General features: G+C 38.9%; 1 protein-coding gene across 1 annotated transcript in view; it reads right to left on the bottom strand.

Moving 5' to 3' along the window:
* GDPD4 (glycerophosphodiester phosphodiesterase domain containing 4) overlaps nt 1-27,698 on the bottom strand; it is a 97,323-nt gene that overhangs the window by 17,407 nt on the left and 52,218 nt on the right. Inside the window, exons 11-12 of the mRNA XM_027561966.1 lie at nt 9,008-9,229; nt 6,436-6,590 (exon numbers count right to left, since the gene is read on the bottom strand). Of these exons, the coding sequence (XP_027417767.1) occupies nt 6,436-6,590; nt 9,008-9,229 (377 nt within the window). The remainder of the gene's footprint in view (nt 1-6,435; nt 6,591-9,007; nt 9,230-27,698) is intronic.

The raw sequence follows: 27,698 nt of genomic DNA, 5'->3' as shown, positions 1-27,698 counted from the left end.
TCTTTCTATTTCTCCAGTTATGCATCTATATGAGATGATGGATGTTCACTGAACTTCTTGTGATAATCATTTAATGATATTTGTAAGTAAAACACTATGCTGTACAGCTTAAACTTAATAGTGCTATATGTATATTTGAATAAAAGTGGAAGAAAAATTTCAAAACCAAGAAAGATTTCATATCAACAACATATGTTTACAACTTAGGAAACTAGAAAAAGAAGAACAAATTGACCCAACATAGTAAAAGGAAGAAAATAATAAAGATTAGTGCAAACACAAAACAGAACAGAAAACCAACAAAGAAATCAAAAGTTAGTTCTCTGAAAATATCAACAAAATTAGTAAATTTTTAGCTAGAGGTACTAACCAGTCTGTTGTTCCATGTCCAGTTCTAACTGTTGCTTCCTGACCTGCATACAGGTTTCTCAAGAGGCAGGTCAGGTGGTCTGGTATTCCCATCTCTTTCAGAATTTTCCACAGTTTATTGTGATCCACACAAAGGCTTTGGCATAGTCAATAAAGCAGAAATAGATGTTTTTCTGGAACTCTCTTGCTTTTTTGATGATCCAGTGGATGTTGGCAATTTGATCTCTGGTTCCTCTGCCTTTTGTAAAACCAGCTTGAACATCTGGAAGTTCACGGTTCATGTACTGCTGAAGCCTGGCTTGCAGAATTTTGAGCATTACTTTACTAGCATGTGAGATGAGTGCAGTTGTGCAGTAGTTTGAGCATTCTTTGGCATTGTCTTTCTTTGGGATTGGAATGAAAACTGACCTTTTCCAGTCCTGTGGCCACTGCTGAGTTTTCCAAATTTGCTGGCATATTGCGTGCAGCACTTTCACAGCATCATTTTCCAGGATTTGAAATAGCTCAACTGGAATTCCATCACCTCCACTAGTTTTGACAGTTAGAACTGGACATGGAATAGCAGACTGGTTCCAAATAGAAAAAGGAGTATGTCAAGGCTGTATATTGTCACCCTGCTTATTTAACTTATATGCAGAGTACATCAGGAGAAACGCTGGGCTGGAAGAAGCACAAGCTGGAATCAAGATTGCCCGGAGAAATATCAATAACCTCAGATATGCAGATGACACTACCTTATGGCAGAAAGTGAAGAGGAACTAAAAAGCCTCTTGATGAAAGTGAAAGAGGAGAGTGAAAACTTGGCTTAAAGCTCAACATTCAGAGAACTAAGATCATGGCATCTGGTCCCATCACTTCATGGCAGATAGATGGGGAAACAGTGGAAACAGTGTCAGACTTTATTTTTTTGGGCTTCAAAATCACTGCAGGTGGTGATTGCAGCCATGAAATTAAAAGACGCTTACTCCTTGGAAGGAAAGTTATGATCAACCTAGATAGCATATTTAAAAGCAGAGATATTACTTTGCCAACAAAGGTCTGTCTAGTCAAGGCTATGGTTTTTGCAGTGGTCATGTATGGATGTGAAAGTTGGACTGTGAAGAAAGCTGAGTGCTGAAGAATTGATGCTTTTGAAGTGTGGTGTTGGAGAAGACTCTTGAGAGTCCCTTGGACTGCAAGGAGATCCAACCAGTCCATCCTAAAGGAGATCAGTCCTGGGTGTACATTGGAAGGACTGATGATGAAACTGAAACTTGAATACTTTGGCCACCTCACACAAAAAGTTGACTCATTGGAAAAGACCCTGATGCTGGGAGGGCTTGGGGGCAGGAGGAGAAGGGGACGACAGAGGATGAGATGGCTGGATGGCATCACCGACTCAATGGACATGAGTTTGAGTGAACTCCGGGAGTTGGTGATGGACAGGGAGGCCTGGAGTGCTGTGATTCATGGGTTGCAAAGAGTCCCACATGACTGAGCGACTGAACTGAACTGAACTAATAAGATAAAGAGAAAAGACCCAAATTACTGAAGTCAGAAATGAAAGTGAACATACTATTACAGGATTTATAGAATTAAAAGGATTATAAAGAATATGAGCAACATGAGCAATTGTATCCCAATAAATTAGGTAGCCTAGGTGAAATGGAAAAATTCCTAGAAGCAACAAACCTACCACAACTTATCATGAGGAATTAGAAAATGTGAATAGATCTACAATCAATAAGGAGATTGAATTATTAACTAAAACTCTTCCAACAAAGAAAAGTCCTGGATCCAATATCTTCGCTGGTGAATTCCATCAAACATTTCAAGAAGAACTAATACGAACCCATTATGGCGACATTAGAAAACCAGGAATCAATAGGATGTGTTAATGTGAAGGAACTGGAGCATTTGCGTCCTTCTGTTTTTAGAGTTGTAAAAAATAGTACGGTGGTGTCTCAAAAAACTAAAAGTAGAATTACCATATAATTCAGCAATTCCACTTCCTAGTATATACCCAAAAGAAATGAAAGCAGGGTCTTGAAGAGATACTTGTACCCCCATTTTCACAGCAGCTTTATTCACAATAACTGAAATGTGAAAGCAACCCAAGTGCCCATCTATTGACAAAAGGCTAAGCAAATAGTGGCATTTACACACAATGAATTATTATTCAGTTAAAAAGTAATATATTCTTCAGTGGATGAGTTCAACATGGATGAATCTTGAGGACTTCATCTTAAAAGAAATAAACCAATCAAAAAAAGATGAATACTATATAATTTCACTTATATGAATCAAAATCATAAAGATATAAAGTAAAATGGTGGTTTCCAGAATCTGGAGGCAGAGTATGATGGGAACTCATTGCTTAATGAGAACAGAATTTGAGTTTACAAGATAAAAAATGTTAAGTAGGTGATGGTGGTGACTGCTGAACTATGTAATGAATGCATATTAAAGTCACAAAGTTGTATATTTAAAAATTATCACAAAAGTAAATTTTAAGTGTATTTTAACATAATTAAAAGTTTTTAAAGAGAGAGAAGGGCTTCCCTGGTGGCTCAGAGGTAAAGAATCTACCTAGCAAACCCAAAACATGGCTCTGATGCCTGGTCTGGGAAGATCCCACATGCCATGGAGCAACTAAGCTCGTGTGCTGCAACTCTTGGGCTTGTGCTCTAGAGTCTGGGAGCTGCAACCACTGAGCCCGTGTGCCACAACCACTGAAGCCCACAGCCCCGAGTCCACGCTCTGCAATGAGAGGAGCCACCTCAATGAGAAGCCCACACACTGCAACTACAGAGTGGCCCCCACTCACTGCAACTAGAGAAAAGCCTGTGCAGCAAGAAAGACCCAGCACAGCCAAAAATAAAAAATAAAGAGAGCAAAATCTGAATAAGCTATTAACTTAGTTAAAAAATTGTGTTCACATGAAAACCTATACATAAATATTCACATTTATGAAAAATAGCTCATAAATTGATGAAACAATCAGATATCCTTCAGTTGGTGAATAATTAAAGTTTAGTGCATTCATACAATGGAATACTATTCAGCAATGAAAAAGAACCAGCTGCTGACACATGAAACAGTCTTTATGAATCTCAAAAGGAATTACACTGAGTGGAAAAAAGCCAGTCACAACAGGTTGCACACTCTATGATTCTTCTATATATTTTTCTTAATACGACAAAATTTCAGAAGTGCAGAAGAGATTATTCATTGAGGAAGTTAGGGTTTGAGGTGAGTTGGATATGCAAGGAAGGGGAATGTGGTTATCAGAGGGCAACAAAAGGAATACGTCTGGTGACTAAACAAGCCTATATCTTGGTTGTGATGTTGAATCCACAAACACACATATGATAAAACTGCACATAGATCTATATATATTAATACAGAAAAACACACAAAAATGAATATAAGTTGGGGAAATTTGAATAAGACTGGTGGATTGCATCCATTTCAGTATCTTGGTCTTGATATCATACCAAAATGTTGCAAGTTTTACCACTGGAGTAAACTGGGTAAGGTACAGGACTATTTCCTATTATTCCTTACATGTTAACATGCAACCACCTCAAAATAAAAAGTTCAATCTGAAAAATATTCTAGACTATTTAAAAAATATAATAAAGTATATTCTGGGGGTTAAAAATAAAATATTATTAAATATCATTTATAAGAACAATAGCACAAATGGCAGAAGGTAGTAAATGGAATTATGAAAGTGAAAGTGGAGAGTGAAAAAGTTGGCTTAAAGCTCAACATTCAGAAAACGAAGATCATGGCATCTGGTCCCATCACTTCATGGCAGATAGATGGGGAAACAGTGGAAACAGTGTCAGACTTCATTTTTCTGGGCTCCAAAATCACTGCAGATGGTGACTGCAGCTATGAAATTAAAAGATGCTTACTCCTTGGAAGGAAAGTTATGACCAACCTAGAGAGCATATTGAAAAGCAGAGACATTACTTTGCCAATAAAGGTCCATCTAGTCAAGGCTATGGTTTTTCCTGTGGTCATATATGGATGTGAGAGTTGGACTGTGAAGAAGGCTGAGTGCCGAAGAATTGATGCTTTTGAAGTGTGGTGTTGGAGAAGACTCTTGAAAGTCCCTTGGACTGCAAGGAGATCCAACCAGTCCATTCTGAAGGAGGTCAGCCCTGGGATTTCTTTGGAAGGAATGATGCTAAAGCTGAAACTCCAGTACTTTGGCCACCTCATGTGAAGAGTTGACTCATTGGAAAAGACTCTGATGCTGGGAGGGATTGGGGGCAGGAGGAGAAGGGGACGACAGAGGATGAGATGGCTGGATGGCATCACTGACTCGATGGACATGAATCTGAGTGAACTCTGGGACTTGGTGATGGGCAGGGAGGCCTGGCGTGCTGCGATTCATTGGGTCACAAAGAGTCAGACACAACTGAGCGACTGAACTGAACAGAAGGACTTAATATCAATAACCTCAGATATGCAGGTGACACCACCCTTATGGCAGAAAGTGAAGAGGAACTAAAAAGCCTCTTGATGAAAGTGAAAGTGGAGAGTGAAAAAGTTGGCTTAAAGCTCAACATTCAGAAAACTAAGATCATGGCATCTGGTCCCATCACTTCATGGCAGACAGATGGAGAAACAGTGGAAACAGTGTCAGACTATTTTTTTTTTTGGCTCCAAAATTACTGCAGATGGTGATTGCAGCCATGAAATTAAAAGATGCTTACTCCTTGGAAGGAAAGTTATGACCAACCTAGATAGCATATTGAAAAGCAGAGATATTACTTTGCCAACAAAGGTCTGTCTAGTCAAGGCTATGGTTTTTGCAGTGGTCATGTATGGATGTGAAAGTTGGACTGTGAAGAAAGCTGAGCGCCAAAGAATTGATGCTTTTGAACTGTGGTGTTGGAGAAGACTGTTGAGAGTCCCTTGGACTGCAAGGAGATCCAACCAGTCCATCCTAAAGGAGATCAATCCTGGGTGTTCATTGGAAGGACTGATGATGAAGCTGAAACTCCAATACTTTGGCCACCTTATGTGAAGAGTTGACTCATTGGAAAAGACCCTGATGCTGGGAGGGATTGGGGGCAGGAGGAGAAGGGGATGACAGAGGATGAGATGGGTGGATGGCATCACCAACTTGATGGACATGAGTTTGAGTGAACTCAGGCGTTGGTGATGGACAGGGAGGCCTGGCGTGCTGTGATTCATTGGGTCGCAAAGAGTCAGACACGACTGAGCGACTGAACTGCACTGGAGGACTTAATTTCTGTACTTTATACTGTGGAATAATATTAATTCAAGTGGAGTGTAATAAATCGGCAATACCTTTTATTGGTATCTAGGTGAATACAACAGCGTAGTTCAAGGCTTGAAATACAGAAAAGTAACTAGGGGAATTTTTATTGGCCAAGGGGGATTTTGGATATATATCTATAATTATATCTACATCTATACTCATAATTATACCTACATCTCTATCTCTAAGGATACTTTGTTTTTGCAGCATTTAGAGTTATCTGAAAAAAATCACTTTTAACAGGAATGGTATAGGGATTAATGTAAGCAGTGATTAATAAATTTGAAAAAGTTATTTTATTCCCAGGTACTTTTAATTCTGAAAATGTATCTCTAATTATAATATTTATAAATTTGATGTTTAATAATTTTTTTTTACACTATAAGAGATCTTGATATCTGGATCACAAAGCCGTTTATAAGGTACTGGAATCTCTCTGGTAATGGCAGGGGATATCAACAACTTTTTGAGTTCTGACTTTTCAAACACTTACATTATTTAAAAAGAAAAACACCAAGAATACACAAAAGTGGGTTAAATGATGAGAGATTGGAGGACAGGAGTAGGGGCTAAAGACTGTGTTCCAGGAACAGAGTCTACCCTTAATAAATGTTTTTTGGCAGACAGGGAGGGAAAGGTAAGAAGAAGAAAATAGGGAATTTCACAAAGATAGCCACAGACAGAAATTCTTGAGATGGGAGGAGAAATCCCAGTAGCTTGGCTGGGATGCAGATTTTGTGCAAGAAAGGCAACACACACCAAGAGAGGTGTGGTTAAACACTTACTTCAACCCATTGTAGAACAAGTTCTTGTAGTCAACGTTTATTCTAGTGATCTTTTCTTTTGTAAGTCTTTCGATGGTGAATAACCGGCCAATGTGCTGAAAACCAGGAGCTTTGCTCCTGACGTAATCCCTCTCAGAACCTGGTAACCAAATAATCTGCAAGGAGAAACAGTAATTCTTTCAGTGGATAATCAGCTGTCTAGGTACAAACAGCCTCATGTAGAATGGGAGAAGTCTCATTCCAGCATGAGTAACAGTTTATAGGGAGCAGAGATTCTAGTCCTTGATGAAAGAGTCAACCTGGCCTAATATGGTCTAGTGAACTGTAATGGGGCTTTCACCAGGGTTATTCTGGAGCTGAGTTTTCCCAGTTAACATCGTGGGGCCAAGGGTTCACTGTATCACTACACTAGCTAAAGTGGATGAGTAGGTGGTAGGTGTGGAGGAGGGGTTGGAATCATAAACATCTCCTTGGGCTGATAATGATACAAATCATCTTTGAGAAGAGTAATTTCCTGTCAACAGGAAATGCTATTATGATTCATCTGTGGAAAGAGTTCTATTTGCAAAATGACAGATATTTGTTTCATTCATGGCATTCTTCCATATTCTGAGAATTAAAGATATGTGGAATGACTGACTGCCAAAATGCAGAGCTTTCTGGAAAACATGATGAATAAGTTTTCTGCTGAAATAAGAACTTTCTATATCATAAATGAAAGCTGATAATGAAAGTCTTAGCGTTCCCTTTCTCTAAGGCCCTTTCTCTAAGAGATGTATGTTGATCATGGTGCAAGTCACATCATATAGCTATTACACACATTCCCTTTCAACACAGTGGTGACATTTGATTTGCAATAGCAAACAGCCTCAATGTTTTCCCTACTGATACAAATTTAACTGGCTCATTCATAGACTATCACATATATTGGGTTGACCAAAAATTTTGTTCTTTTCTTTTTTTTTCCTGTAAGATGGCTTGAGCAGCACTTAACTTGTCTTTAACTTCATTTGAGACAATTTTATTAGATTGTATTGTGACAGCTGAAATATTAGTGTGCATTAAAAAAACATCAAAATTGGAGGATTTTAATGTTGAAGAAGAAAGAAAAAAATCACATTTTTGACATATTAGGCTTTATTTTTTCAAGAAAAGTAAAAACACAACTGAAATGCAAAAAAAAAAAAAAAAAAAAGATTTGTGCAGTGTATGGAGAAGGTGCTGTAACTGATGGAACATGTCAAAAGTGGTTTGTGAAGTTTCATGCAGGAGATTTCTTGCTGGATGATGCTCCACGGTCATAAAGACCAGTTGAAGCTGATAGTGATCAAATTGAGGTATTAATTGAGAACAATCAATGTTATACCACACGGGAATAGCCAACATACTCAAAATATCCAAATCAAGTGTTGAAAATCATTTGCACCACCATGGTTATGTTAATTGCTTTGATGTTTGGGTTCCACATAAATTAAGGGAAAAAAAAACCTTCTTGAAGGTATTTTTGCAAGCGATTTTCTACTGAAACATAATGAAAATGTTCTGTTTTTAAAACATGTTGTGACAGGTGATGATAACTGGATACTGTACAATAATGTGGAATTGAAGATACCATGGGGCAAGCAAAATGAATTATCACTAAGCACACCAAAGGCCAGTCTGCATTCAAAGAAGGTGATGATGTGTCTGGTGGGATTGGGAGGGGGCAGGGGGGTTCTCTATTATGAGCTCCTTCCAGAACCAAATGATTAACTCTGCAAGTACTGCTCCCAATTAGACCAACGGAAAGCAGCACTCAACAACAGGCAACCAGAATTAGTCAGAAGAAAATGAATAATCTTTCATCAGAATAATGCAAAATCTCATGTTTCTTTGATGACCAGGCAAAAACTGTTACAGCTTAGCTGGGAAGTTCTGATTCATCTGCTGTATTACCAGACATTGCATCTTTGGATTTCCATTTATTTTGGTATTTACAAAATTCTCTTAATGGAAAAATTTTCTATTCCCTGGAATGCTGTAAATGGTACCTGGAACAGTTCTGCCCCAAAAGATAAGAAATTTTTGGAAGATTAAATTATGAAGTTGCTTGAAAAGTGGCAAAAGATAAGGCCTCCCAGGTGGCACAGTGGTAAAGAAACCACCTGCCAATGCAGGAGATGCAAGAGACACAGGTTTGATCTCTTGGTTGGGAAGATCCCTTGGAGTAGGAAATGGCAACCCACTCTAGTACTCTTGCCTGGAAAATTCCACGGAGAGAAGAACCCAGCGGGTCATAGTCCATGGAGTGGCGAAGAGTCGGACACGACTGAGCATGCACCTTTAGCTCTTTTGTAGTGAAACAAAACAGTGGATATGTTGCTCAATAAACCTCTTGGTAAAAATAAAATGTGTCTTTTATTTTTACTTAAAAACTGAAGGAATTTTTGGCCAACCCAGTAGCTATATAAGCAGCCAACTCCATTTTCTACAGGGAGTAGAACCATTCTGGGGAAGATTACAAGGTAGTTCAGGTTCAAATGCTATGCTACCCACTTCCCAACCTCTACCATAAATACTGAGATAGACGTACCAGATGTTGCTCAATCTTAGAGTCAAGGATCACGCTTACTACAAGGCGGATATACGATGATCTGGAAGGATGTGATCGTGGAGGAGTATAAAGATCAAATATCACCTTTTTTTTTGCCTTCCGTGCGATTTCCAATAATTCACTTAGTTTTGGAATCTTCTGATTTCTCGCTCTTTCCCTATCAGCATCTGATAGAGGTTTCATACCAAAAAATGGTTTGATCTAAAAATAAGTATATCAGAGAAAACATTAGCTGCTATCAAAAGTATTTTCCAATTCTCATGCTTTTAGCCCCACACCAAGCCCTACCTTCGTGTTGGTCCACTACTATTCAGCCCACCAAATCTTCTGAAATACTGTCCAGAGGTAAGAGTAGCCAAGAGGAGAAATGAAATGTAATCTCCATAGGTAGTGATGGTATTTTCAATGATTTATTCTGTAACAGAATCTGCTGTATTTGAACTGAAGGACCTTCCTATTTTCCTCCTGAGCTTCCTTTTCAACCTTTTTTTAAACTCAAGGTAATATAATTCAGTTTTAGTTTTACTGGTTTCCCACATTTTCTCTCACTGTTCTAGTTATGTGTAGTGTAAAAAAAAGGACTTCAGTTTCAAGCTGAATTGGACTCAATCCCAGCTCTATCACTTACTTGCCTTCCTTGCTGTCTGTGTATGTGTTTAGTCGTGTCTGACTCTTTGCAACTCCATGGATTGTAACACAGTCCTCCAGGCTCTTCTGGCCTTTGGATTTTCCTGGTAAAAATATTGGAGTGGGTTGCCATTTCCTCCTTCAAGGGATCTTTCTTGCCATACTAACCTGTTAAATCCTTTCTTCTATTTGCAAAGCTTAGTTCAAATGCTACCTTCTTCATGAAGACTTCCTTAAATAATTCTGAACTAGAGAGATTTTGGTGGCATTAAACTCCAATGGTTCATTTTTCAGTTCAGTTCAGTTCAGTTCAGTCGTTCAGTCGTGTCCAACTCTTTGAGACCCCATGGACTGCAGCACACCAGGCTTCCCTGTTCATCACCAACTCGTGGAGCTTGCTCAAACTCATACCCATTGAGTCAGTGATGCCATTCAACCATCTCATACTCTGTCGTTCCCTTCCCCTCCTGCCTTCAATCTTGGTCAGCATCAGGGTCTTTTTCAATAAGTCAGTTCTTCTCATCAGGTGGCCTAAGTACTCGAGTTTTAGCTTCAGCATCAGTCCTTCCAATGAATATTCAGGACTTATTTCCTTTAGGATAGACTGGTTGGATCTCCTTGCAGCCCAAGGGACTCAAGAGTCTTCTCCAACACCACAATTCAAAAGCATCAATTCTTCAGTGCTCAGTTTTATTTATAGTCCAATACTCACATCCATACATGACTATTGGAAAAATCATAGCCTTGACTAGGTGGACCTTTGTTGGCAAAGTAATGTCTCTGCTTTTTAACATGCTGTCTAGGTTGGTCATAACTTTTCTTCCAAGGACCAAGCGTCTTTTAATTTTATGGCTGCAGTCACCATCTGGAGTGATTTTGGAGCCCAAAAAAATAAGTCTCTCACTGTTTCCATTGGTTCCCCATCTATTTGCCATGAAGTGATGGGGCTGGATGCCATGCTTTTCTTTTGTTGAATGTTGAATTTTAAGCCAACTTTTTCACTCTCCTCTTTCACTTTCAACAAGAGGCTCTTTAGTTCCTCTTTGCTTTCTGCCATAGGGGTGGTGTAATCTGTGTATCTGAGGTTATTGATATTTCTCCTGGTAGCTTGATTTCAGCTTGTGCTTCATCCAGTGTGGCATTTTTCATGATGTACTCTGCATATAAGTTATATAAGCAGGGTGACAATACACAGCCTTGACATACTCCTTTCCTGATTTGGAACGAGTCCATTTCCCCACGTCTGGTACTAACTGTTGCTTCCTGACCTGCATACAGATTTCTCAGGAGGCAGGTAAGGTGGTCTGGTATTCCCATCTCTTGAAGAATTTTCCACAGTTTATTGTCAGCCACACAGTCAAAAGCTTTGGCATACTCAATAAAGCAGAAGTAGATGCTTTTCTGGAACTCTCTTGCTTTCTTGATGATCCAATGGATGTTAGAAATTTGATCTCTGGTTCCTCTGCCTTTTCTAAATCCAGCTTGAACATTTGGAAGTTCATGGTTCATGTACTGTTGAAGCCTGGCTTGGAGAATTTTGAGCATTATTTTGCTAGCCTTTTGAGATGAGTGCAATTGTGTGGTAGTTTGAACATTCTTTGGCATTGCCTTTCTTTGGGATCAGAATGAAAACTGACCTTTTCCAGTCCTATGGCCAATGCTGAATTTTCCAAGTTTGCTGGCATATTGAGTGCAGCACTTTCACAGCATCACCTTTTAGGATTTGAAATAGCTCAGCAGGAATTCCATGATTTCCCCTAGCTTTGTTCGTAGTGATGCTTCCTAAGGCCCACTTGACTTCACATTCCAGGATGTCTGGCTCTAGGTGAGTGTGAGTGATCACACAATTGTGATTATCTGGGTCATGAAGATATTTCTTGTACAGTTCTTCTGTGTATTCTTGCCACCTCTTCTTAATATCTTCTGCTTCTGTTAGGTCCCTACCATTTCTGTCCTTTATTGTGCCCATCTTTGCATGAAATGTTCCCTTGGTATCTCTAATTTTCTTGACAAGATCTCTAGTCTTTCCCATTCTATTGTTTTCCTCTATTTCTTTGCACTGATCACTGAGGAAGGCTGTCTTATCTCTCCTTGCTATTCTTTGGAACTCTGCATTCAAATGGGTATATCTTTTCTTTTCTGCTTTGCCTTTAGCTTCTCTTCTTTTCTCAGCCATTTATAAGACTTCTTCAGACAGCTATTTTGCCTTTTTGCATTTCTTTTTCTTGGGGATGGTCTTGATCCCTGCCTCCTGTACAATGTCACAAACCTCCATCCATAGTTCTTGAGGCACTCTGTCTATCATATCCAACCCCTTGAATCTATTTGTCAGTTTCACTGTATAATCATAAGGGATTTTATTCAGGTCATACCTGAATGGTCTAGTGATTTTTCCCTACTTTCTTCAATTTCAGTCTGAATTTGGCAATAAGGAGTTCATGATCTGAGCCACAGTCAACTCCTGGTCTTGTTTTTGCTGACTGTATAGAGCTTCTCCATCTTTGACTGCAAAGAATATAATCAATCTGATTTTGGTTTTAACCATCTGGTAATGTCCATATGTAGAGTCATCTCTTGTGTTGTTGGAAGAGGGTGTTTGCTATGACCAGTGTGTTCTCTTGGCAAAACTCTGTTAGCCTTTGTCCTGCTTCATTTTGTACTCAAAGGACAAATTTGCCTGTTACTTCAGGTATCTCTTGACTTCCTACTTTTGCATTCCAGTCCCCTATGATGAAAAGGACATCTTATTTGGGTGTTAGTTCTAGAAGGTTTTGTAGGTCTTCATAGAACCATTCAACTTTACCTTCTTCAGCATTACTGGTTGGGGCACAGACTTGGATTACTGTGATATTGAATGGTTTGCCTTGGAAACGAATAGAAATCATTCTGTCATTTTTGAGATTGCACCCAAGTACTGTATTTCGGACACTTGTTGACTATGAGGGCTACTCCATTTCTTCTAAGGGATTCTTGCCCACAGTAGTACATATAATGGTCATCTGAGTTAAATTCACCCATTCCAGTCCATCTTAGTTCGCTGATTCCTACAATGTCAATGTTCACTCTTGCCATCTCCTGTTTGACCACTTCCAATTTGCCTTGATTCATGGACCTAACATTCCAGGTTCCTATGCAATATTGTTCTTTACAGCATTGGACTTTACTTCCATCACCAGTCACATCAAAAACTGGGTGTTGTTTTCGCTTTGGCTCCGTCTCTTCATTCTTTCTGGAGTTACATTCTTTCTGGAGTAACCACTCTCCTCCAGGAGCATATTGGGCATCTACTGACCTGGGGAGTTCATCTTTCAGTATCCTATCTTTTTGCCTTTTCCTACTGTTCATGGGGTTCTCAAGGCAAGAATACTGAAGTGGTTTCCCATTTCAGTAAGTGGTTAACACCCAAGATGTTTCATTTTTATGCCTCTTTAATTCTGTTCTCTATACTTACTTGTATACTTTTGAAGTCATATTAAAATTCTGGCTTCGTATGCTGTTGGTTTGTAACCTCGATAAAACCACTTAGATTCTCAAAATCTTTATTGTCCAAAGTATAAAATGGGAAAGGGGAGGAATGATCTGTGTATTTCTCATGATTACTTTGATTATTAAATATGATAAGATATTTTCTGGGTTTAGGAGCATGTCTGGTACACAGAATATTGCATAATTCACAATAGTTCCGTCACTCTACTGCTTCTACTGAGTATAACTTTTTCACAGCAGGAAATGCCATTTTTTTTTTTTAACACAGCATTACATCTTATACCTCAGTCCATATATGTGAAGTGAAAGTGAAAGTCACTCAGTCGTGTCTGACTCTTTGGGACCCCATCAACTACATAGTCCTTGGAATACTCCAGGCTGGAATACTGGAGTGGGTAGCCTTTCCCTTCTCCAGGGGATCTTCCCAACCCAGGGATCGAACCCAGGTCTCCTGCATTGCAAGTGGATTCTTTACCAGCTGAGCCACAAGGGAAGCCCAAGAATACTGGAGTGGGTAGCCTATCCCTTCTCCAGTGGATCTTCCTGACCCAGGAATCGAACCAGGGTCTCCTGCATTGCAGGTGGATTTTTTACCAACTGAGCTATCAGGGAAGCCCAGTCCATATATATATTGCCTATATTGAACTTACTAGACAGTTACTTTTACCATCATTTTCCAATTTCAGATCACTTGTTGGTGAAGTCAGTGATAGAAGGTTCTTTCTCAGGAGAAGGAAGCAGTAGCTACCTCACATTTTTTCAAGACTAAAGCAATCTTTTTCTTGACATAAATTTATCTTCAATCTAATTCCACCCTTTGTATTTCTTCTTATTCCCCTATACCCTAAGAAAGCTACCCTTTCTCACTTTTTTCTCAAGAAAGAAAGAATCATATTTCATAATATCCACAAGGCAGAATATCAGTGTTGAATGAAACTATAGTTTAGACATGAGCAGAAGTTTATAATTAAGGGTTTTCTTAATCATCATGAAAAGAGAAATCTGCTTCAGAATTCAAGATTTTTGTTAGACTCTACCTGTTCTAGACCAAATGATTCACTTAATTGTTGTGGAAAAACTGGATGGGCAAAGATCAAGATAGGATTTAAATAATTCATTTATGCATAATTTCTAAAATGCCCCTAAATGGCAAAAGGACTAGGAAATGCTCTATACAAGGACATTCATGAAGCCTTTCCTTTTAAGAATAACTTGGACAAAAAATTAAAGTAGTAAAAATCATCAAGATTAACAGGAGAGCTTAAAACTAGATCTGAGTATGTTTTAAGAAGGCGGATTCATTTTGATATTTGGCAAAACTAATACAATTATGTAAAGTTTAAAAATAAAATAAAATTAAAAAAAAAAGAAGTAATAGCTTAAGTTAATGAAGGCTCATTTTAAAAATATTTAAAATAAGCTGGAATGCTGTTGTTGTTTAGCCAACAAGTTTTGTCTGACTCTTTTGAGACTCCATGGGCTGTCATGGGATTTTCCAGGCAAGAATACTCGAGTGGGTTGCCATTTCTTTCTCCAGGGGATCTTCCTGACCCAGCAATCGAACTTGTGGCTTTTGCCATATCTTCTATTGCAGGTGGGTTCTTTACTGCTGAGACACCAGGGAAGTCCCAAGCTGGAATGAGTCAAAGCCAGTTTAGACTATCTGTAACCTATAGCTTAGTATTTTAAAAAATCTCCAGTAAGTAACAAGATAGAATGAAAACAAACTTAAGTTCTCCACAAAAACATCTTGTTCCTCAAGTAAAAAACAGTATTAAAAGGTTTTCAGTTCTCTATGCTTAGGCTTAGAGAAATTATAAGTAGAAGGGCTGCTAGATGATCCAGTGTATCAATTGGTTAAGAAACAGGACAATTAGGGTTGTGACCAAAATGGCATGATAGAAAAGCCCTGAGCTCTCCTTCTCCCAAGGGCATACCAAAATTACAACCACTGAAAGAGCAAGTATCTTTGAGAACCACCTGAAGACTAATAGAAAATATTTTCACAACTCCAGATATAAAAAAGGAAGCTAGAGACACGGTAGGGTGAAGATCCATACTTCAGGGAGGCAATTCACAAAAGGAAGGATAATAATTGCAGAATATATTCCCCAAGAAGCAAATAGTCTGAGCCCCACATAAGACTGTCTGGCTCAAGGGTCCTGTACTGGGAAAAGAGCCTCCAGAATGTCTGGCTTTGAAGGCCTGCAGTGTTTGTATACTAGAGAGCAGGGAGGTTAAAGGAAATAGATACTCTGCTCTTTCAGGGCGCCCACAAAAACCTCACATGCTCTGAGACTCACCACAAAGACAATAATTTGAAAGGAGCCTAGTCAGACTTACTTGCCAATCTTGGCAGAGCCGCTGGAGAGGCGGTAGGAAGTTGGGTCTCACCCTGGGAACACTGACGCTGGCAGCAGCTGCATTTGGGATCTACTTCTACTGCAGAAGCTCTGGTGCTGGACAGCACCATTTTGGATGCCTCCCTCTCATGTATTGGTTCCAGGGCATAGCCTGCCCACCAGGCTTCTAAGCCATTACCAACCCCAGGAAACTCCCTGACCAGGCTATCCAGCCAGCTGCTCCAGGACCTAGCCCTGCCCACTGCCAGGTCAGAACCAGCCCGAGAAGCCCCTAAGCCACATATCCAGTCATGCTGGGAAACGATCCCTGTAAGGTAAGGGAGTTAGAGAAGGCGAGGTTCAGAAAAAGAACGAGACTGGCACTTTACAGGAACAAATCACCTTTAATGAAGCGAGAAGGGGCAGCAGTCAGATTAGTGAGTTGCTGCACTTATCCAGGAAGAATAAGTATATATAGGCATGTATGTGGAAAGTTACTGTCTTAAGGGGGCCTGTTCTTCTCCAAGGTTATTCAGAGTAGTTATCTCTTAAATGGCTGGGGCAAGGAATTTTGGAGATCAGCCAGAGGCTGGACCAGCTATGGAGGATGGTATGGAGATTCCCTAAAAAACTAGGAATAAAAACACCATAGGACCCAGCAATCCCACCCCTAGGCATATACCTTGAGGAAACCAAAATGGAAAAAGACACATGTATCCCATTGTTCATTGCAGCACTATTTACAATAGCTGGAACATGGAAGCAACCTAGATGTCCATCGACAGATGAATGGATAAAGAAGTTGTGGTACATATACATAATGGAATATTACTCAGCCACAAAAAGGAATGCATTTGAGTCACTTCTAATGAGGTGGATGAATCTAGAACCTATTACACAGAGTGAAGTAAGTCAGAAAGAGAAAGATAAATATTGTATTCTAACACATATATATGTAATGTAGAAAAATGGTACTGACGAATTTATTTACAGGGCAGCAATGGAGAAACAGACAGAGAATAGACTCATGGACATGGGGAGAGGGGAGGAGAGGGTGAGATGTATGGAAAGAGTAACATGGAAACTTATATTACCATATGTAAAATAGTGAATGGGAATTTGCTGTATGGATCAGGAAACTAAAACAGGGGCTCTGTTTTAACCTAGAGGTGTGGGGTGGGGAGGGAGGTGGGAGAGAGGTTCAAAAGGGAGGGGATATATGTATACCCATGGCTGATTCATTTTGAGGTTTGGCAGAAAACAACGAAATTTTGTAAAGCAATTATCCTTCAATAAAAAAATTTTTTTTAAAAAAGTAAAACAAAACAAATATAACAAAACAGAACATCATAGATACAGAGAATGAAGTAGTGACTGCTAAAGGGAAGGAGTGATGGCTAAAACAGGTAAGATTAAGAGGTACAAAAGTCCCTGATGCTGGGAAAGACTGAGGGCAGGAGAAGAGGGCGTCAGAGGATGAGAAGGTTGGATGACATCACCAATGTAATGGATATGAACTTGGGCAAACTTTAGGAGATGGTGAGGGACAAGGAGGCCTGGCATGCTGTAGTCCAGGGGGTCACAAAGAATCGGATATGACTGGGCAACTAAACAACAACGAGGTACAAACTTCCAGTTATAAAATATACAGGTCAGAGAAATATAATGTACAGCAAAGGAAATATAGTCAATAATATCATAATAACTCTGTATGGTAACAGATGTAAGCAGACTTATTGTAGTGATCATTATGTAATATATAAAAATATCAAATCACCATGTTGTCCACTTGAAACTAATATAATATTTTATGTCAATAAATCTTCAGTTTTAAAAAAGGACAATTATGTAAAATCTTCTTAGTGATGCCACTTAGAGGGAAAGATTACCACTCAACAGATAATTCTGAGAACCAGCTGTAAACATAAATGAACAATAATATCATTTTCTTATCCATAACAGGTACCACTACTTTTACTATTAATCCCACTACGGAAGTAAACCAGGTTGCTCAGAGTACTAACACTATTCATGCAGAGAGAATTTCTAACAATATTAAGTCCGTTTCTATTTACCAACCTACAACTGTTATTTTGAGACTATTGTCATATAACACTCATTTCTTCTCTATAGCACTTTCCTAAAATGTTTATGTTAGGAATCTTTTTTGAAAAAGAACAGCTAGAATAAAGGCACCACAGACAAATTAGTATCAGGAGCTGAAGAAAATTCTACAGTTTAGTTAGTTCAGTTGCTCTTTGAGATCCTATGGACTATACAGCCCATGGAATTCTCCAGGGCCAGAATACTGGAGTAGGTAGTCTCTCACTTCTCCAGCCAGGGATCAAACCCAGGTCTCCTGCATTGCAGGCAGATTCTTTACTAGCTGAGCCACAAGGGAAGCACAAGAATACTGGAGTGGGTAGCCTATCCCTTCTCCAGGGGATCTTCCCAACGCAGGAATTGAACCAGGGTCTCCTGCATTGCAGGCGCACTCTTACCAACTGAACTATCAGGGAAGCCCATTTATTTATTTTCATTTAAAAAAAAATTACATAAGCTTCAAACTTCACAAATTCTGGATCATTCCTTACTCTCAGTCAGTTCAGTTCAGTCGCTCAGTCGTGTTCGACTCTTTGCGACACCATGAACTGCAGCATGCCAGGCTTCCCTGTCGATCACCAACTACCGGAGTTTACTCAAACGCATGTCCATTGAGTTGGTGATATCATCCAACCATCTCATCCTCTGTTGTTCCCTTCTCCTACCACCTTCAATCTTTCCCAGCATCAGGGTCTTTTCAAGTGAGTTAGTTTTTTGCATCAGGTGGCCAAAGTATTGGAGTTTCAGCTTCAGTATCAGTCCTTCCAATGAATATTCAGGACTGATTTCTTTTAGGATGGACTGGTTGGATCTTCCTGCAGTCCAAGGGACTCTAAAGAGTCTTCTCCAACACCACAGTTCAAAAGCATCAATTCTTCTGCGCTCAGCTTTCTTCACAGTCCAACTCTCACATCCATACCTGACCGCTGGAAAAACCATAGCCTTGACTAGACGGACTTTTGTTGGCAAAGTAAGGTCTCTGCTTTTTAATATGCTGCCTAAGTTGGTCATAACTTTTCTTCCAAGGAGCAAGTGTCTTTTAATTTTATGGCTGCAGTCACCATGTGCAGTGATTTTGGAGCCCCCCAAAATAAAGTCTGTCACTGTTTTCACTGTTTCCCCATCTATTTGCCATGAAGTGATGGGACCAGATGCCGTGATCTTAGTTTTCTGAATGTTGAGTTTTAAGCCAACTTTTTCACTCTCCTCTTTCACTTTCATCAAGAGGCTCTCTAGTTCTTCTTCACTTTCTACCATAAGTGTGGTGTCATCTGCATGTCTGAGGTTATTGATATTTCTCTCAGCAATTTTGATTTCAGCTTGTGCTTCCTCCAGCCCGGCATTTCTCATGATGTACTCTGTGTATAAGTTAAATAAGCAGGGTGACAATATACAGTCTTGACGTATTCCTTTTCCAATTTTGACTGCACATTATCAAATTGTAGCTATAGACACTAGTATATTGATTCAATAAATAAATAAATAAATAAATGGTCATGGTAGGAGAATTCCTGAAGAGAAAAGATCTAGAATAATCAAAGTAAAATCCATAAGAGTTTACACTGACTCGGTTGAAATTTTGCCTAAAATCCTAATGCTGAATTTAAGGAAGATCTAACTAAACAACAGACTTAATAAAACAATGTTTAACTATATCTTGTATTAGTCCAAGCAAATGTATCTATTTTATGATTTTTTTTAAACCCAAAAACTGAGACAGTGGAGGATATAAATTCATTCACTATCTGTGAGTTCTTAACCAAAAAGTTATATCTCATTTTCTAGTTTGTGTAACCCAAATGTACTCTTTCTGGTTCTATATTTACTTTCATTGTGTCTTATCTGGTGAAGATCATCAACACTGCCTGCCCTGACCAGGGCAAAATCAACAATTTGTCTGGAAAGTTATGTTTCAGGTTTTCTGAAGAGTCATTCTACTTAAGTCTTAAACCAAGATCTTAAGGCTATGCAGTAACCCACCTTGAAATTCTTAAGATTGAATCTATGATTTTATTAATAAAACGTCTAAGGATAAACTTAACTCTATAAAATAATAGTTCATTATCCAGGGTTCAGCAAACTTATGTGTGAAGGAGCAGATACAAATATTATTTTTACTTTGTGTGAGTCACAGCTCTGTCTCAACTATTGAACTATTACAGTGCAAAAACAGCCGTAAACTGTTCATAAGTGAATAAGCATAGCTGTGTTCCAATAAAACTTTATAGATTGAACTAAAACTAAAACTTGGCTTTTATATGAGTTTTACACATCTTGAAATATTACTCTTTTGATTGTTTCCAATGATTTAAAAATACAAAAACCATTTTTAGTTTGCAGGCTGTACAGAACAGCTAGTGAACTGAACTGGACAACAGACTGTAGTTTGCCAGCTCCTGATCTACGCCATGATCTATTGGCTAAGGAGGGATAAAATGCAATGGGAGATTGCAAATGTTTCAAAATTATCAAGGGTCAACCACTAAATCACTAAAGATGATTTCTGAGATTAACTGGTTCTTTAAGATTAAAGAAGGAAGCATTTATGAAATGTGTCCATGTGATTTGACTTAATCAGACATCCTGGAACCATTCTCAAAAAAAAGAAACCAAAAAGACCTTACGTGATCTCAAAATATTTATTCAACGTTCATCTTTGCTGAACTTGCTCACCTTCTTGATCTTCCAGATAACCATAAATCTTTCTCTTTAAAAGTATACAAAACAGGAGGTCAAATCTAAATTTGGTCTAATCTATTAACAAGTTAACAGACATCAAAGACTCATTGTTTATTAATGCCTATTCCTTGATCTAGGAGTAAGGCTTTTTATCTTTGCCTCAGGGGAAAAAATGGAGTCTTGGCAACACTAATCATCTACTCATAGCCTGTAAGAGGCTTCCCAGGTGGCTCAATTGGTAAAGAATCCACCCAACAGTGCAGGAGACACACGTTCAGTCCCTGGGTTGGGAAGAACCCCTGGAGGAGGAAATGGCCATCCACTCCAGTATTCTTGCCTGGAGAATTCCATGGACAGAGGAGCCTGGCAGGCTCCATCCAGTCCATGGGGTCACAAACAGTCGGACATGACTGAGTGACTGGGCACATAGCCAGTAAGATGAGACATTAGAGGAAAGGTTTCTGCAGGTCATCAAACTACAAGAATGCTCTGACTAAAGTCCTTGACAAGGGCCTCTTTCACAGAAGACAGATCAGTCTATGGAGTTCACAAATTCCATCACATTGATGTATAGCACTTGACTCCCAGTTCTGAAACGAAACACTAGAACTACTTAGGTTTTGAGATTTATGATGGCAACCTGGTAGTACCAATTAAACTCAAATGGGTATTTCTTCAAATCTTCCAAGATATAACTCACCACAGTAGGGATAAACTGACTACAGTATGTATGTATGTATATATACATACACATATCTATATCTATATTGACTGTGCTGGGTCTTTGAGGATGAGCTTTCTCTAGCTGGAGCGAGTGGGGGCTACTCTGGTTGCAGAGCACAGACTTCTCATTGCAGTGGCTTCCACTGTTGTGGAGCATGGGTTCTGGAGCACCTGGGCTTCAGCAGTTGTGGTGCATGGCTTAGTTGCCACAGAATCTTCCCAGACCAGGGGTTGAACCCACGTCCCCAGAATTGGTAGGAGAATTCTTACCACTGGGCCACCAGGTAAGTCCAAATTGACTACAGTATTAAATGAACATTTATGGGGTAACTTTCCAAGTCATCAGAAGATATGAGCAGTTCTTTCCTCATCTATAACCAACACAATCCTAGAAAAAACTATAAAAGTCAGATATGAAAGGCACCTTGCCTAAAGGATCCTTTGAGGATGTCCAAATAGATTTTGTACAATTTCTTCCCTCTGTGCATTATGAATTTGTACTAGTAATTGTGTGTTTATTTTGGGAGTGTCCCAAATAATTTCACTGCAACTTAAAATGGCTTAAAAAACTGTTACATGTTTGTGTTCTGTACCTAAGCCATTCCAACTGAGCTATCCAGTGATAGGTGGAAACATTTTATTGGAAGTTTTACTTTGAATTAGGTAAAGCTTCAGTTCAGTTGCTCAGTCATGTCCGACTCTTTGCAACCCCATGAATTGCAGCACGCCAGGCCTTCCTGTCCATCACCAACTCCCGGAGTTCACTCAAACTCATGTCCATCGAGTCAGTGATGCCATCCAGCCATCTCATGCTCTGTCATCCCCTTCTCCTCCTGCCCCCAATCCCTCCCAGCATCAGAGTCTTTTCCAATGAGTCAACTCTTTGCATGAGGTGGCCAAAGTACTGGAGTTTCAGCTTTAGCTCCATACTAAAAAAATTTCCTGTCCTTAAACACACAGATACTCTAGAAAAGTGGGAAGAATACATGATATGTAAAAACTGAAATCAGCCAAACTGTCAGATACTCTTGACAATCCATACCCTTAAGGACCACTCTTTTTTCTCTTAGGCTTTGTGTTCTTTCCCACCAGGTAATCCTAGATTTGGTGTTACTGCTGTTCAGTTGGTAAGTTGTGTCCAACTCTTTGCGACCCCATGGACTGCAGCATGCCAGTCTCCCCTGTATTTCACCATCTCATGGAACCCTAGATTATCTTCTGTCAATTAGCCACTTGCAGGCCTACATTTTGGAAATATCTCTACTATAGCTTCAAAACTTTTCAGCTAAAATTTACCAAAACTCTTTTAGGTAAATATTATAAGGGGTAAAGCAATATATCTCAGTCGAATCATTAACAGAACAGGTTGCTTTTGCTTGCCAACCATCGCAGCAGTGAAGTCCAGTGTATAGAGAACAGCTCATAGAGAGACTGCCATTGAACATCACCGAAGACGACCATACTGAATACTCTTAACTCCAACAGAGCTATTAAAGTAGAAGGACTTGATCCTTGGATACACATTTCCCAACTAAAATTACAACCCCCATCTGACAACAATTGGAAAGTTACACTCATTAGAGACTATAAACTCAGGTTACTTAGAGTACCACAGGAAGTCAGCAGTTGACCCTAGATCCCTGGCATGAGCAAACAGCTTCATGAAGTAGAACAGCTTTCCTCAAAGAGCAATGGGAAAAGATTCTCTTGTTAAATTCTAGACTCTCCTTTGAATGCTTTCATTCCGTATCTTTCTGGCCATATTTTCTTTTTATTTACTTAAGGCTATACACTTTTAACTGGACATGGAACAACAGACTGGTTCCAAATAGGAAAAGGAGTATGTCAAGGCTGTATATTGTCACCCTGTTTATTTAACTTATATGCAGAGTACATCATGAGAAACGCTGGACTGGAAGAAACACAAGCTGGAATCAGGATTGCTGGGAGAAATATCAATAACCTCAGATATGCAGATGACACCACCCTTATGGCAGAAAGTGAAGAGGAACTCAAAAGCCTCTTGATGAAAGTGAAAGTGGAGAGTGAAAAAGTTGGCTTAAAGCTCAACATTCAGAAAACGAAGATCATGTCATCTGGTCCCATCACTTCATGGGAAGTAGATGGGGAAACAGTGTCAGACTTTATTTTTCTGGGCTCCAAAATCACTACAGATGGTGATTGCAGCCATGAAATTAAAAGACGCTTACTCCTTGGAAGGAAAGTTATGACCAACCTAGATAGCATATTTAAAAGCAGAGACATTACTTTGCCAACAAAGGTTCATCTAGTCAAGGCTATGGTTTTTCCTGTGGTCATGTACGGATGTGAGAATTGGACTGTGAAGAAGGCTGAGTGCTGAAGAATTGATGCTTTTGAACTGTGGTGTTAGAGAAGACTCTTGAGAGTCCCTTGGACTGCAAGGAGATCCAACCAGTCCATTCTGAAGGAGGTCAGCCCTGGGATTTCTTTGGAAGGAATGATGCTAAAGCTGAAACTCCAGTACTTTGGCCACCTCATGCAAAGAGTTAAGTCATTGGAAAAGACTCTGATGCTGGGAGGGATTGGGGGCAAGAGGAGAAGGGGACAACAGAGGATGAGATGGCTGGATGGCATCACTGACTTGATGGATGTGATTTTGAGTGAACTCCAGGAGTTGGTGATGGACAGGGAGGCCTGGCGTGCTGCGATTCATGGGGTCGCAAAGAGTCGGACACGACTGAGAGACTGATCTGATCTGATCTGATACACTTTTAAAGAATTTATTTAATTAGGCTGCATGTGAGCTATTCAGTTGCAGTGCACAAGCTTCTCATTGTGATGGCCTCATCTGTAGAGCATGGGCTTTAGGGCATGCTGGCTTCAGCAGTTACAGCATGTGGATCAGTAGTTGTGGCACATGGGTTTAGTTGCCCTGCAGCATGAGGAATCTTCCAAAACTGGGGATCAAGCCCTTTCCCCCTTCATTGGCAGGTGAATTCTTAACCATTGGAATACCAGGGAAGTCCTAAGGTTATATACTTTTGATTTAGCTGATCATGTTTCTCTTACTAAAAATAATAATTTGCCTAACTCTAAGCTTTGCTACACAATCATCACTCTAAGTTCCTCCAAGATGTTACTAGTGCAGACAGCTTGAAATTTTATTGATAACGATTATTTTTGTAGTGAAAGTGAAGTCGCTCAGTCATGTCTGACTCTTTGCAACCCCGTGGAGTATAGCCCACCAGGCTTCTCTGTCCATGGGATTTTCCAGGCAAGAATACTGGAGTGGGTTGCCGTTTCCTTCTCCAGGGGATCTTCCCAACCCAGGGATTGAACCCAGCTCTCCCGCATCGCAGGCAGATGCTTTAACCTCTGAGCCGCCAGTAAGTAGTACCTAAATGAAAAGAAACATCCCTGACCTAGAAGAAGATAAAAATGAACTTGTGGTGTAATAGTTGAATGACTGTCATGACAATTCTCAAGGAAAATATACTTTATTAAAGTTTATCAAAGTTGACAGTATTTTTCTCATATAACTCCTGTGTTCTTTAACTATGTAGAAATCAGGCTTTTTGAATGTAACCCATGGCAGGATTAGATGTTCTGTAGGCCAGTTAGATCTCTGCAACTGCAGGACTCTCCAAACTCTCAGTAAACAAGATCTGCTTATAAAGCATATGAAGGAATAGCATATTTCCTAGGAAACAGCCCTCTAAGGATATGGATCCCACCACCAGGAAGTGAATATTTGAAGTGATTTAAAAAATGTGCATTTCACTTTGGCTGATGTGATAAAAGACACAACCCAAGCCTTAGGTGTACACTATAACTGTTTAAATTTCTTAGCCTGAGTAGTTATGGAAAATAGTGAAGCCCTGGATTTATTTTTGTCCAACCAGCATCACTGCCAACACTTCATGTTGTACTGGATTAAAGACCAACTGTGGCTTGAATCTGGGAATTGGTGATGGACAGGGAGGCCTGGCATGCTGTGGTCCATGGGGCTGCAAAGATTCGGACATGACTGAGTGACTGAACTGAACTGAACTGAACTGTGACTTGATAAGGGAGGGGTTTATTAAATGTAATCAAAAGGACTTGCATCGCCTCGGTTTTGCGGCAGTGGATGCTACTAGGAATGCAGTGTTTCAGGAAATTTAACTTACCAATGACATTAACTGTACATTTCCAATGACACTGTTAAGAAGAAAGGAGTGTAAGATTTGCTTACTAAGCCCTGGATACTAGACAATCATTCATTCAGAAAGCATACTCTGTGTGCTCCTAAAACACAAATTCTGTTTTCAAAATATTCAGTTTAGTAAGGGAGGTAAGATACACAGACAAATAAAACATGTTTCATGACAGTGGTCACTGAAAATTATTTTGGGCTCTTTTTACAGTTGGACTATGGTATCAGTAAGAGGCAATTTGCAAAAAAAAAACCAAAAACAAAAAAAACAAAAACCACAACCAACAACAAATGCACTATTTAATTTGACCACAGCATATACTAAAAATGAGAAAACTAAAGCTTAAAAAATGACAAGTACAATTATTCAACTAATAGGTAAACTATAAGTGACACGTCCAGTCATTCAACTCAACAGTGAACAACTGCAGGATTAAAATTCAGCCCGGATGCTAAGATTCTTTCCTTGGGTGTATTATTTCCCACTATACATATGTATCATGCTAGAATAAGACTATTCAACTGAACTAAACAGTGTTTTTAGTGAAAGAGCTAAAAGTATTTGGTTGTTCTAGAATGTGAAACAAAATATAATTAAAGACAAGTGAGTGTGTACAATAAATTAAATAAGATTTGAGGGAGGAGAACTGTTGATATATTTGCTTTGGTTTGTAATATCTGCAAATAATGCGTGTGGTAAGAAGCAATTAAATGGATCAAAATTTGGACAAAGTTAGTTCAGTTTAACTCATTTAAAAAGATAGTTAAAGGGCTTTTGAATTTCTGCTGACAAACGTTACATTATTGTATGACTATAATTCAATTTTATCTTTGTTAAAATGCCAAATGGATCTTTGACTATTTGGTCTTCTCCTTAAAATATGGACTGAACCTTTACTTACATTGTGGGTCATCATCTGTCCACTTAGCAAAGGTCCCATATTTCCCTCAAATAACTTGTGCTTCGTTATTGCATGCCCTTACTTTGGCATGTCCTTTATTATTTTTAGATAACAAAAACAAATGTTTTTCACTTTTTAAGGAATTCATTTTCCTTATAATTGTTATGTTCTGCTATTTTTATTTTAAAAGTGTTTATCAGTATGGTTGATAACAAAACTAGAATTATTGTCCGTTCTTAGATACCTAACTCTCCAAAATTAAATGACCTATATACCATAACATTTTATGTTATCTTCCAAACATAGGACATAAATTCAGAAAAATTAAGTTTTTTACATCCCAAATTATGTGCTATTCTTCAGCAAAATATCAAAACTTGTCTCTTTCACGATGCAAACCTGACTGTAGAACTTACAAGCAAGGATAATACAATTAGATATATCATGCTGTATATCACTTTTACCCTTTTCCTTGTCTTGAAATATCAACAATGTCTTTCACAGAGCAAAAGTTTTTCATTTTTATGACATCTAATTTATCCAGTTTTCTTTTAAAGATGATGCTTTTGATATTCCAAAAACTCTTTATGTAATCCAAGGTTACCACAATTTTATACTATATATTCTATTAGAAGTTTTATACTAAATAAAAAATTTCATTTAGGAGTTACACATTCCTTTTCTGATGCTCTTTCTTTTTCTATGGAGATTTGAGTTTCTCACCTATATTGTTTTCCTTCTCTCTGAAGAACTTCTTTTGATGGTTTTTGCAATTATAAATAGTCCACTTTTTTCTTGTATGTGTGGTTTCAAGACTGATGGGAAGTCTGATGTAATTCTTATCTTTGCTCTTCAATATGTAAGGATATTTTTCCTCCTGGCTGACTTTAGAGAATTTTTTGTGTTTGATTTTCTGCAATTTGAATGCAATATGCCTAGGTATAGAATTTTTAATAATTATCCTGTTTCATGTTCTCTGAACATGAAGCATTACAACGAACAAAGCTAGTGGAGGTGATGGAATTCCAGATGAGCTACTTCAAATCCTAAAAGATGATGTTGCTAAAGTGCTGCACTCAATATGCCAGCAGATTTGGAAAACTCAGCAGTGGCTACAGGACTGGAAAAAGTCAGACTTCATTCCAATCCAAACAAGGGCAATGCCAAAGAATGTTCAAACTACTGCACAATTGCACTCATTTCACATGCTAGCAAGGTCATGCTCAAAATCCTCCAAGCTAGGCTTCAACAATACATGAACTGAAAAATTTCAGAGGTTCAAACTGGATTTAGAAAAGGTAGAGGAAAACCAGAGATCCGATATCAACATCTGTTGGGTTACAGAAAAAGCAAGGGAATTCCAGAAAAACATCTGAAACTCTGCTTCACTGACTACACTAAAGCCTTTGACTGTATGATTCACAACAACTGTGGAATACTCTTCAAGAGATGGGAATAGCAAACCACCTTACCCGCCTCCTGAGAAACCTGTATTCAGGTCAAGAAGCAACAGTTAGAAACAGATATGGAACAACACACTGGTTCAAAATTGGGAAAGGAGTATGTCAAAGCTGTATATTGTCACCTCTGATTAGATTAAGGTATTTGAGGTTTGTTTTTTCTTTAAATAT

This window comes from Bos indicus x Bos taurus, chromosome 15 (assembly GCF_003369695.1).
Source record: "Bos indicus x Bos taurus breed Angus x Brahman F1 hybrid chromosome 15, Bos_hybrid_MaternalHap_v2.0, whole genome shotgun sequence".
Taxonomy (NCBI): Eukaryota; Metazoa; Chordata; class Mammalia; order Artiodactyla; family Bovidae; genus Bos; species Bos indicus x Bos taurus.
This window is presented reverse-complemented; position numbering and strand designations above follow the sequence as displayed.